The sequence below is a fragment of the Gymnoscopelus braueri genome (genome assembly GCF_963280865.1).
Source record: "Gymnoscopelus braueri genome assembly, chromosome: 2".
Lineage (NCBI taxonomy): Eukaryota > Metazoa > Chordata > Actinopteri > Myctophiformes > Myctophidae > Gymnoscopelus > Gymnoscopelus braueri.
This window is the reverse complement of record NC_137604.1, coordinates 35,700,443-35,713,154: the sequence shown is the minus strand read 5'-3', so window position 1 is coordinate 35,713,154 and position 12,712 is coordinate 35,700,443. Positions and strand designations below refer to the sequence as shown.

The following is a 12,712-nucleotide window of genomic DNA, read 5'->3' as shown; positions in this document are numbered from 1 at the left end:
TCTCTTCTGCAGTCCATCCGTGCATCCATCCATCTCTACACACATCCACGCTTTGTACACCTGACCTGAGACCATGTTACAGTCTACACATGCAATGTTCCTCACCCTTCTACCTGGGTGAGTGAGGGGAGCAATGAATTATTGTATCCCTGCATTAGTCTTTGCGTTTTGGCATTAGGTGGGCGATGTTTTTCAGGCTTGGATTTTGGAAGCCCTGGGCTACACTCATTCTTAAATCACACACCTCGTGTGCTGGGTAGGCCGGGGTTGCCTACACAGGGCCCACAAACTTTACATCTTGATCACATGACCCCCGAGATAATGTGTATCGATTTGTGTGAGTTGTGTGCAAAATATGTAGTAGTAGTTGTAAAAAGTGTGCTTTGAAGAAAATGCTAAATGTAATCTGGCACATAAGGACAGTGAGAATCCAAGGTATCCAGGGGAATTATTTTGTTTATTGTACAAGCTACGCTGTTGTAGCGCCACCATGAGGCTGACGTAAAATATTTGGGTTGGAGGTTCTTCCTTGGCCTACTGCGAGTGTGCAGTGTAAAGTTTCACAGCAATCATGATTTGAGGCATTTTGTTCAAAACGGGCTACAGTGATGTTTGACCAAATCTGTAGGAGTAATGATCAAAATCTGTGTTTTGCTAAATTATCGGCCTCCTGGTGGTGCTGTAACAGGCAGATGTGAAAAACTTTTGAGTGTGTGTGCAAGGTTTCATACTGATCGGTCCAACGGTAGTCTCGCATTGCCAGACTCTAATCCAACGTGCCGGAGATTAGCTTCTCACAGGCAGACACACACACACACACGGACAAACGGACGGGCAGGGATACACAATCCATCACTGACTGAGCCACTTGTAGGCCAATGGATAGTAAACAGAGAAATTAAAGGAATACACACAAGAGTGTTGTCACTCAGCCAATCATATGAACCAATCATTTAATCTCTTGAAGAGAAATACATTTTGTTTAGATATTTCCCCCCCTAGCACATAGTGGATTTCTATAGATGTATTTTTCCAAGTTGTCCTTGGTGTGTGTTCATTGTTTTGGTGCTGTGCGGGTAATATTGATTTACACATGGAGACTCATTAGGAGTCACATCATGTTCTTCACACAAAGATAAGCACAGACACAGGCTGCTTAACCACCTAAACTAAACCCCAGCATGCATATTGTGGGGAAATCTTTTGCTGAAAACAGCAGATCGACAAGCTCACAACGCGCCGCACTGCGAGCTTATCGATCGGCTATTTTCAGCGAAAGCTTTCTCCACAATAACAGAAACCTGAAAAGACACTAGCATATAGCCCTGAGGGACTATCCGAGAGCTGTTTTACCATACAATGTAAGTCAATGAGGAGCATATTTTGAATTGTCAATTTCTAATCAATGGAGCAATTATTTTTGATTTCTTGTCCATTTGGCGTTACATCATGGCATCATCTCTACCAAAGTGGTCTTACCCTTTAATGGACTCGGAAAATAATATACTGTAAGTGTGTGAAAGTGTGTCAGATGTCTAACACAAGAGCATATACTAGAAATTGGTTGGATAATTCTAATAATGTATCATTTAGAAATATCTCTCCTCAATCCAAAAGGGCCGAATTGCCTAATGAACAAACATTTTAAGCATAGTCTTCTCAGCTGAATTGAGGATAACCACTAGAGGGAGCAACTTCAATAAATATGAAATTCTTGAAAAATATATAGCCTAATCTTTGTTCACATGCATTTTTTGCCAGCCAATCAATGATAACACGACTGAAATTTACTTTTCTTTATTAATGTGTATGTAAAATGCCTTTAATAAAAGCAGACTCCCACACAACTTCATGATTATGTACAGTATGTAATGAAAGTTTGCTCTAAGTAAAACTCATTAATAGCTCTGTTCAGAGTACAATCAAAATGTCAGATTACATTACACCACAAGAAGACATAACTGATTGCCTGAAAACAACATGAAAACATGTTTTCTGTAACACCACACTGCACACAATCACACGCGCATGCTCACTCACTCACACACACACACACACACACACACACACACACACACACACACACAACTGGGTCTCCAAAACGACCTTCACACACATTGTAATCAAACCAGCAACATCCCTACCACTGGATCACGATATTCCAAGTTGAAATGAATTGTCAACAGAAAATCTTATAAGAAATCAGTAGCAATGTCAAAACTAACCCTCAGTAAGGCTGCTACTCAGTAAACAGCTGGACCAATAGGCAGTGGTGGACAAAGTATATTCTCAAGTATTCAAAAGCACAAATTATGAAGTAGATTTTCTTGTTAATATCAATTAATTTCCCCCCAAAATCAGATTTTCTTTTCAAAACAGTGAAGATAGCAGATCTAGATCAGATATTTTCACTATATTTGAATTAGGGCTAAGTGGTTAATTCATAAAATATTCTTGTAAGTTTGGGTCCCAAGAGTCCCTTCCTAGAAATGTTGTGGAGTCAAACATATCATATTTCTATTTGAAATGTAGTGGAGTGAAAGTCATGTGCTTGCTATATATATATATATACACACACACTCCAAAAATGTACTTAAGCAGTACTCAAGTAAATTTACTTAGTTACTGTCCACTACTGCCTATAGGTCAATTACAGGTGTGACACCAAGCCATCATACTGTCAGGAAGAGCATAGTACACATTTATTGCACATACCACATTGTACTAGTAAACTACGTTTGTCTTCAGAGACTTGCATGCAGAAGACCAAACTAAGTTGTGAGTATTGTGTGACCTTGTACGATGGCAGAAGTTGCAAAATTTCCCAGTAAACAAGTTTCTTAACATCTCGCAGATATAACCCAACAAAAAGTATGTGGTCAAAAGGTGTAAACAAGAAAAAAGATTTACGTGAACATAAGAGAAGCACTCTTGTCACTGTTTTTTTAATGGGGATTTTTTGTTTGGGTTTTTTTTTGGTTACCCCCTCTTGATTTTCAAACGATTTCTTCTAATGTTTAGATTTGACACTGGCACTGAATTTCTCCTTCAACTACACCTATTCTAATTAGCAAGTATTACACCCTATTGTTCAAAATCAGTTTGTTCACAGAAACCATCTAAACCCCATCTAAGACTGGCTTCTCCAGTTAAAGATGCAAATAATGTCATCTCAGCAACAGTGTCAGCACTCATGTAAACCCCAAGCCTACTGTACATGTCAGCTAAGTGACTGAGGCTGTGTGAAAAACAGTAAAGAATAACAGGACCTGATTGGGCACCCAAGTCGATGCTTTTTTTCATAGATTGGCTTTCCCTTCCCTACCCATCTTTTGTGCAGCACTGCTCACTAACGGTCTCTATGTGAAGGCTCTCCTCTTGTCGTCAAACAGCTTACGAACAGTGTAGACCTATGAAGAGATGAAATGAATTATTGACAGGTCCTCTGTGTTTGAATCTGAATTAACAATAGATTACAAATATTTCAGTAAAATAAGAGTAATATGTTTGTATTTTTTTTTGTTTGTAAAGCTAGGGCTGTGTGAAGAGCCTAAATTATACTCTTGATAACTTTGCTTGGATATTGCAATTACCATTATTAATCCATATGACCAGTCTTAATGATTTGGAAAACAAAAGTACTTGAATGCACTTTTTGTCGAGCAACACAGTAAAGTAAAGTATAAAGCAGGCTTAATGTTGAGCTCACATGGAAGCAGACAAATGAACATCACCTTATTGATGACATGGGAAAAACAAACGGATTGGCACGCATAACGATCTGTTGCTAAGGTGATATCATAGGCTAATATCTATAAAGAATGGAATAAAATATATGACATAAAATTATTTCATGTATTTTTAATATTTTAACTTTGGTCTGTCAACAGTGAACTAAAATGATATCCAGTTAGCTGTATACCGTCTGCCATGTGAACGCAGCATTACTCATACGGTTTTGAGCACTGCTCTAGTAGTTACCTGCGTGAGCGCCACACAGAGCATGACCAGAAGGCTGGCACAGGACCAGAAGGAGACCTTCCAGAGGTTGTCTTCCAGAAGGTTCCGGTCCCGTGCCTCAAAGGCCCTCAACACCGTCTGCATCTGACGGCTGCGCTCCAGTCTACGGTGCACTCCGTCCATGGACTCCTGGGGGAAGGAAAGAAATGGGTCTGGGTAAAGCAGGCTTCAAATGAGACGGTGGGGATGGGAGAAAGTATGCAATTAACTGTGTGAAAATTGACAGTTGACTCTGAATATATTCATATTTAATCACACACACACACACACACACACACACACACACACACACACACACACACACACACACACACACACACACACGTATCATATTTATACACACACACAGTACAATGAAGTATCATATCAGTATCATATTTATACACACACACACACACACACACACACACACACACACACACACACAGTACAATGAAGTATAAAATAGTGCTTAAGTGGTTATATTTGTGTTATACTAGTCGTGCTTGCAATGTGAGCTGCATTTTGGCGATAATCACACGCAACAGCGGCTGGGCATACAACGAAGTATAACTGGGGCGTTACCCGGATGTCATCTAGCTTGTATTCCAGCATGCTGCCTTCAGGCTCCTCCAGCCCAGGCCACTCATCATCCCCTCCCACATCTGGTCCCTCTATGATGACCTCAAAGAACACCATCTTCTCTGAGAAGCGGCTGAAGCTGTTGTCAAAGCAAATCTGATAATCGCCCTCCTCAGTAGGCTCCACCCTGGAACAACAGGAAAGGTGTTCAGAGATGATTTAACCACTTTCAAATTTGCATCCCTATTTGGGGCTTTCAAAAAAGCTAAAATAGCCGATCTACAAGTTCAGAATGGGTTGCATCACACGATGTGTTGCAAGCTTAAAGATTGGCTATTTTTGTACAACACCGACGTATGACGAACTATAACATAGGTGATATAGTGGTTAAAATAGTTGCACTATTGTTATTGTAAGTTACATTCAGTCCATTTACTTTCTACTTTAGCTAGCTCTCTCATCCACTGCAACTTACAACTAAACCAAAATGTATAAAGCTGGCAGAAAACCAGGGCACAAGGATGCTTTATGTGGGCACCTTGCTGTTTTGATCAACATTTTGTCTGGCTGTTGGCATCAAGCCTCAGATTCTTTGGTTACAGGACTGTGTCTCTAGTACTACCCACTAGGCCACGTTGATGTCCAATTTATATGAATAATAACAATCAAAATTTAAACCAGTCAGAAGTAGTACTCACATGTGGACTCCATCAGAGCGGCGTGACTCAGAGATGAGCTGGAAGCCTTGTGGTGAAACGATTGTGAAGTCGACATCCATACCTGCCCCTGCGATCACCTGGATGTTCAGACACAAAAAGAATGAGCAAAACCCTCATTAGGAAAAGAGTAACAGAACAGCAACCAGTGTGTTTTCAATGGACACACACACACACACACACACACACACACACACACGTGTAAGTATATAAATAAAAGCCTTTCCGGATGTTTTAGCATGCTACATCCTGCAGGTAATGTTTTTTATAATCTATCTTTATGACCTATGTGGAGGGGAAGTCCTAAATTAATCCTACAGTGGTTAACACAAGTGCAGCCTATCCCACTAAACAAACAAGCTAAGGTTAGACATGAAGAGAAACCTATAGGATTCACAAGCTAATTATTCTTCATGGATATACAGTAGCCTTGGATCAAGACTATCATAGAGATGTATTTTATCGAGTCTGACTTTTACTTTCGATAAAATACATCTATATAGTCTTGATCCAAGGCTAGATATACCGAATGAAGCCTTTTGCTATCACTAAAAGCAACACAGACGACACGACAGAAAGAATGAACTGACTATACAGTAGGAGCAGGGGTCATCGCCATTCTGGCTTGTGGTGGACATTTATGTAAAAATTATATTTTTGCCATGGACATACAAATTTGTGGAAAATAATATTACCAGAAACACATAGATATAGCCTTAAATGACCTTTACAGGTCCATAACTCTAAGAGTGCACAAATGGACCCGCATTTGTGCACTCTCAGAGTTATGGGGGTCCTTGCAGAGTAGGCAATTGCCTAGGGCACCCACAAAGCCAAGATTTAAGTTATTTACTTTTTTTTAAGAATTTAAAAATATATATATTTGTGTATTGTTTATAGAACACTTTATATCATAAAGAACCCTTGAATCTGTACATTTTTAAGTATTTGAAAAACTAAAAGTTAGGTGCGCCCCAACAATGCACCTCTCTCATGAGTTTTTTGGTTTCGCCCATGCGTATCTGACCGCTCCGCCGCGCCGCTGTCAGTTTGAACAGTGTGGCAGTCGAGGAGTTAAATTAACACTGAGGATTTTTTTTACTGTGTTCTACTGATAATACGAATCCTTCATGGTATGGCTCTGGTAAAAGAAATTGTCAGTTTATTCTACGGATCGATCCAGGGAGTTCTCCAAAGAACATTGAGAATACAGGGGTTTATATGGGGTCATCCCTATGTTCCCCAGGTTCTATGTTCCCCACTTACTTAGGGTTATGGTTTTGAAAAAACACTTTAAAAGAAATATGATAACTTTGCCTCAAGTGTCTCATACTACATAAGACACCGGTAAGACCTGTATTGTTAGAAGGATGCATTTCAGATAATGTAAAGAGTGCTGCGTTCATCCTTAGATGTGCAGAAACCTGTTTATTAATTGCAATGGTACAGCACAGTATAACATACTGTACACGAACATGCATGCAAAATGCACATGCAACAGCCACATGCTATGTGAATGGCAACGATGTGCAGCACAGCACATAAGTTACATTTCTTATAAGACTTTCAGAGTTCTTTTAATTCCATTTTTTTCTCTCTCTCTCTCTCTCTCTGCAAGACAGGAGATAATAAAACACCTTTGCATGCGTGCAAGACAGGAGATAATAAAACACCTTGCTATCTACTTAGATAACACCCAAAGCAAATTAATGTGTAATAATATATAATAGTTTTGTTTTAAATGTTCTAGCCTTGACGACCATGCAGTGTTATCATGCAAACGTTAAAATGTAAATGACTGTAGATGGCATGTTATTTAGACAGATGCCAGGTTCATTTGTTGACCTGGCATCCTAATAGTGTGTATAGTTTCAATGAACATATATATATATTTTTTTATATTATAATGCTTAGACTGATGATAGGTTATTGGTTTACCTATGATCCTAGGTTACTGATGCACTACACTCTATACATTTGATGTATTACCTTGTGTTTATGTTGCTTACTGTAAATCGCTCTGGATTAAGAGTGCCTGCTAAATGCCTAAATTGTAATTAGTTTTTTGTATTTTACACAATGTCCTAGTTATTTGTGTTTGTGAAAGAAATAGCCTTATTTATTATTAAATAATAGGCTATGGGGTGGGGGCGCAAGGTGAAATCCTGCCATGGGCCCCAAATTCCTCAGGGCTGGCACTGGGTCCTTGAACATAAAAAAGTTAGAGAACCACTGTCCTAGTGGACTCCTAATGTGCCATAGTGTCATAGTAGATTAGTGTCATACATGTTCTGAGGAAAACCTGGATACTGACATTCAGTAGTTGGGTGACTTGGGTCTTATGATCAAAATAAAAACATTATAATGTTATGTAAAAAACAAAAGATTGCCACGGACGAGGCCAAGTCACTGCATCCACAACACATTGATGAACCCTGAGTAGGAGAGGAGGCTTTTATTGAGCTAAATACAGTAGAGTTACAGGCTACCGCACACACTATGCATGGTGGTGGGTCAACAAATAGCGGAAGTCTACACTGTATGTATGCTGGTGATCGCTAGGCTGCTGCTAGCTATATGGACAACGGGCAATAATAATCATCCTACCAGCTGTAAAAACATTTAAACTGCAGGCTGTGGATCAGTGGGATCGGCAGCTATCACTACAAAGCCACACACTGTACCTGATATTCCACTTCTATCGAGCCGTTCTTCGTCGCCGTTTGATAGAAACATTCGGTGGTTCCGGCTGGCAGGAGGAACGTGAACTCACTGTCTAGGCTCTGTCCGAAAGCACACGCCGATCCCACACACGATACTGCGATGACCAGTGCAAGCAGCGTGGCTCTGCGCTGCCCGGTCGCACAGTGGAGGTCCATGGTGTGTACAATAAATATTCTTCTTGACAGATTATCTAAACTTGGAGCATCTCGCTCTCATCATCTCTTCCGCAGCATAACTTTTGCGGTGCCGTGGTTGGTCGCGACACGGACCAATCACGACGTAGCGAGTAGCGTTACATCTCCTCCAATCGCTCCATCTTTGATTTGCACTGATTCCGTTTCCGTTCCCTTCCCTATCAGGCAAGAGTTAACAGCAGGGGTCTTCATTCACCAGGGGGGATCCATGATCAATAGGGGGTCCTCAGAGTTACATTAACCACTTGAACCCTAGAATCTCTATTCTGAGGAACCTTAGCCGAAAATAGCAGATCTGCAAGTGCACATCAGGGGGCGGGCGCTTGTAGATCGGCTATTTTCGGCAAAGAGGTTTGGTGTAGGGGAAAAGGAGCAAATCAAGTAAACCTTCAAGTATTGGAGGATTAAGTGGTTAAATGTCTGAAATTAACTAAAAACATACATTTACACAGCACTGATGATAGTCAATGAAGCTATCTATGAAATCTATGAAAAAGTTTAATCTGCAACACAATGCAATCTAGTGGGGGGTCTCTGCTTCGTCTCTCTCTCAGCTAGGGCGTCCTTGGGCTGAAAAACGTTGAAGACCCCTGGTTTACAGTATTCACATTAAGCCAGGTGTCATTATTTTGGGCATTATACACACACACACACACACACACACACACACACACACACACACACACACACACACACACATATATATCAAATATATGTATGTAACCCACAGTGTACTGGCCTCTCTACACACCCTTGGACTCTGCGTTGTGTTTTTGATGTTTTAGGAGATGGGGTGTTGTGCGGAGAGAAGGGACACTGGACACACTGGTTCTGGATTGTGGTTGAGACCTTGTGCATTTATTGGCTGACATTCACAGGTTCTGCTGCTGTTTATGGCTGTAGGCTTTCCAATAGAAAACAAACATTCTCTGTAAATCACATGTCCTAATATGCTAAATAACAATGAATAATCAACCACATCAAATATTAGTGGACACAATGACCAGAATAAAATACAAAACATGAATTCCAATGGAATGAGGGCTTTTCTCAATGTTCATTAATCTGGCCAACTTAAATTGCATATTTAAGTACAAAAACGTAAGTGCATATTATTCAGAATGACATCAAAATGTAGTTATGCTTCTTAGCTAACACTGTATGGCAACAAAATCACTGGATGGGCGTTTGTAACTCAAATATCTCAAAGATTGTTCAGACAGTCATAAAACAGTGCTCACCTTTCCAATAGAAAACAAACATTGACAAACATGGCGCCCTCAACTGCATAGTCAACTGAACTACGGTGTCCAGTGAGGGACAAAAAGGTGATCACAGGTGAGGGAGCTTGGCAACAGTGACACCTGCTGACATAAAAAGGCTACTACCTTACATCTACCCCTTCCTTAATTGATGGCGTCCCTGCCATCAGACCAAACAAAAAACAAAAACTAACGCCACCCATTAACCAAAAGTGTGTGTGTGTGTGTGTGTGTGTGTGTGTGTGTGTGTGTGTGTGTGTGTGTGTGTGTGTGTGTGTGTGTGTGTGTGTGTGTGTGTGTGTGTGTGTGTGCGTGCGTGTGTGTTACATATGCCCTGCTGGTCCTCTTGCTTTGACCCTTTGCCACAACTTCCATCCCCTTTCTATCTTCTGCTGTTCCTCATCAGATCTCAAGACTTGTGACTCAAGGCATAATCTCTTTGGGGGCCGTCGATTTCTTGGCGGGTTCCTCCTTGGAGAATCGGGCCCTGGAGGTGTGTTGGAAAGTCTCTCTTCCTCCCCTCCATCACTCATTTGCTCAGGCTCCACATCCACTTCCTCCATCCTTGTTTGTTCATCCTGTCCATTTATTGACTCTGGTGCAGTGTTCTCCACAACTGCCTCTGTATCACCCGTCTCACATTCCTCTTCTGTATCTGCCTCAGTCTCTCTTCCATCCTGCTCCACTATTCCCTCTGTATTGTCTCTCTCCCAGTCCTCTTCCACATCTGACTCCTCCTCTCTCATCACTTCACTGGCCTGCTCCACTGGAAGAAACATACACTGTGTAAGGAGGTTACGGTGGACCACTCTTTCTGTTTCTCCATCTTCTGGTCGTATCACATACACAGGTATATTGGGTTGCTTCTTCACCACAATGTATGGACGCGACTCCCATTTGTCTCCCAGTTTCTGCCGCCCTTCCACATGACACTTTTTGAGCAGGACTCTGTCCCCCGGGCTGAAGACGTGACTCTTTGCTTTTTGGTCATAGTATTTTTTCTGCTGATCCTTCGCTTGGTGAGAAGTCTGATTAGCCAGGGCGTAGGCCTGTGACAGACTGTCATGCAGAGTTTGGACATACTCACTATATCCGCCTTGCTCATTGGTGGTATGAAGCCCAAAGATTAGGTCAACTGGAAGCCGGGGGTGCCTACCGAACATCAGGTAGTATGGTGTATATCCAGTGGAGTCGTGTCTCGTGCAGTTGTAGGCATGCGTCATTGCATCCAAATGCTCATGCCAGCGGGGTTTCAGGTGAGGCTCTAGTGTCCCCAGCATGTTCATGAGGGTCCGGTTGAACCTTTCGGTGGTCCCGTTGCCCTGGGGGTGGTAGGGGGTGGTGTGGGTTTTAGTGATGCCAGTACACTTACACAGCTCCTTCACAATAGCACTTTCAAAATTGCGTCCTTGGTCTGCATGCAATTTCGCAGAAAAACCAAACCGGCAGAAGAAGTTTTTCCACAGTACCTTAGCCACTGTGTTGGCTTTTTGGTCTTTAGTGGGGTAGGCCTGGGCGTAGCGGGAGAAGTGGTCAGTAACAACGAGCACATTTTCTATGCCACCTTTTGACTTCTCCAGCATCAAAAAGTCCACACACACCAGCTCCATGGGGGCACTGGTGTGAATACTGACCAGGGGAGCCCGGAGGCCTGCAGTTGGGGTCTTTCTGAGGCAGCACCTCTCACACTGCTCACACCAGGCCTTGATCTCCTGGAACATCCTTGGCCAGTAGAATCTCTCCCTTATCATCTGTAATGTCCTCTCAAATCCCAAGTGTCCTGAGTCATCATGAAGAGTAGTCTTGACAGATGTACGCAGCCGTTCTGGCAGTACAAGCTGCTCCAATACTCCCCTTTGGCCGTCTTGTACACAGCGGTACATGATACCATCGCGTATCACTAACCTCCTCCACTCCTTTAAGAGAAGGCACATTTGCCCACCACCACTGATCCTCTCACTGCGACTTGGTTTCTGGTTCAGGCTTTTAAAGTGCAGGACAGGGCTGATGTCAGGATCTTCCTTCTGCCCTACACGGATCTGCTGTTTTGTCATGGCAGGTAAGGATTCTGTCCCCACATCCAAGTAGGGCTCACTGGACTTGAGTAATCGAGGTTCTTGGGGGTCAGGTTCCTCTGGGGCAGTGGTGTTCTCATCCGGGGAGCTCTCTTGTTTTCGGGTGGGCTGAGGTTCCTCTGGGGTAGTAGTGTTCTCACCCGGGGAGCTCTCTTGTGTTCGGGTGGGCCGAGGTTCCTCTGGGGCAGTGGTGTTCTCACCCGGGGAGCTCTCTCGTTCTCGGGTGGGCCGGTTCCCTCCATGGCCTAGTTCACTGGCCCTCACCCGCTGAGGGCAGGTGTGTAGGACTTGCGTGACCTCCTGGTAGGACATACGGGAGAGTGCGTCAGCATTTGCATTACTCTTTCCTCTTCTATACTGGATGTCAAAGTCGAACGCCGACAGTCGAGACACCCACCGCTGTCCTGTAGCATCCAGCTTCGCTGAGGTCATCACATACTTGAGGGGGTTGTTGTCTGTCTGGACTGAGAATCTACGTCCATAGAGATGGTCGTAGAACTTATCTGTCACTGCCCACTTCAGAGCGAGGAACTCAAGTTTGTGTGCAGGATACCGGGTCTCTGCTGGGCTCAAGCCACGGCTGGCGTAGGCCATGACTCTCTCGACTCCACCCTGGAGTTGGACCAAGACAGCGCCAAGACCCTCTCCTGACGCATCAGTTTGAAGCACAAAGGGCAGGCTGAAATCTGGATACCCCAGCACTGGAGCAGTCGTCAACTTCTCTTTCAGTGTCTGAAAGGCCTCCTCACACTCATTAGTCCACAAAAAGGGTGGGTCAGGACCCAGGGTTCTCTTTCCCCCTCTCTTCTTCTTTCTGGGGTCGCCGCTGGTGAGGCGGTATAGAGCTGCTGCTGTCATGGAGTAGCCGTGCACATATCTTCTATAATATCCGGCCAAGCCCAAGAATTGGAGCACTTCTTTCCGATTTGTGGGCCTCACCCAGTCCTTAACCCTGCTGATTTTCTCTGGGTCTGTCCTGATGCCCTCTGCAGACACCAAGTGACCCAAATACTGCACCTCCTTTCTCACAAGCTGGCACTTCGAGGGCTTCAACTTCAAGCCATGCTCCTTGAGTCGATCAAACACAAGCTGCAACCTCTCCAGGTGCTCTTCAAAGGTTTTGGAGAATATGATGAGGTCATCTAGATAGATCAGGAGGT

General features: G+C 43.1%; 1 protein-coding gene across 1 annotated transcript; it reads right to left on the bottom strand.

The window, feature by feature from the left end:
- Positions 1-1,781: 1,781 nt before the first annotated feature.
- On the bottom strand, positions 1,782-8,276 carry tmed1b (transmembrane p24 trafficking protein 1b). The gene is made up of 5 exons (XM_080448557.1): positions 7,982-8,276; positions 5,280-5,377; positions 4,585-4,768; positions 3,982-4,149; positions 1,782-3,410 (listed from the first exon to the last, which is right to left on the bottom strand). Exons 1-5 carry the CDS (start codon positions 8,174-8,176, stop codon positions 3,360-3,362), a joined length of 696 nt encoding a protein of 231 aa, XP_080304683.1. The 5' UTR covers positions 8,177-8,276; the 3' UTR covers positions 1,782-3,359.
- Between the last annotated feature and the right edge of the window lie 4,436 nt (positions 8,277-12,712).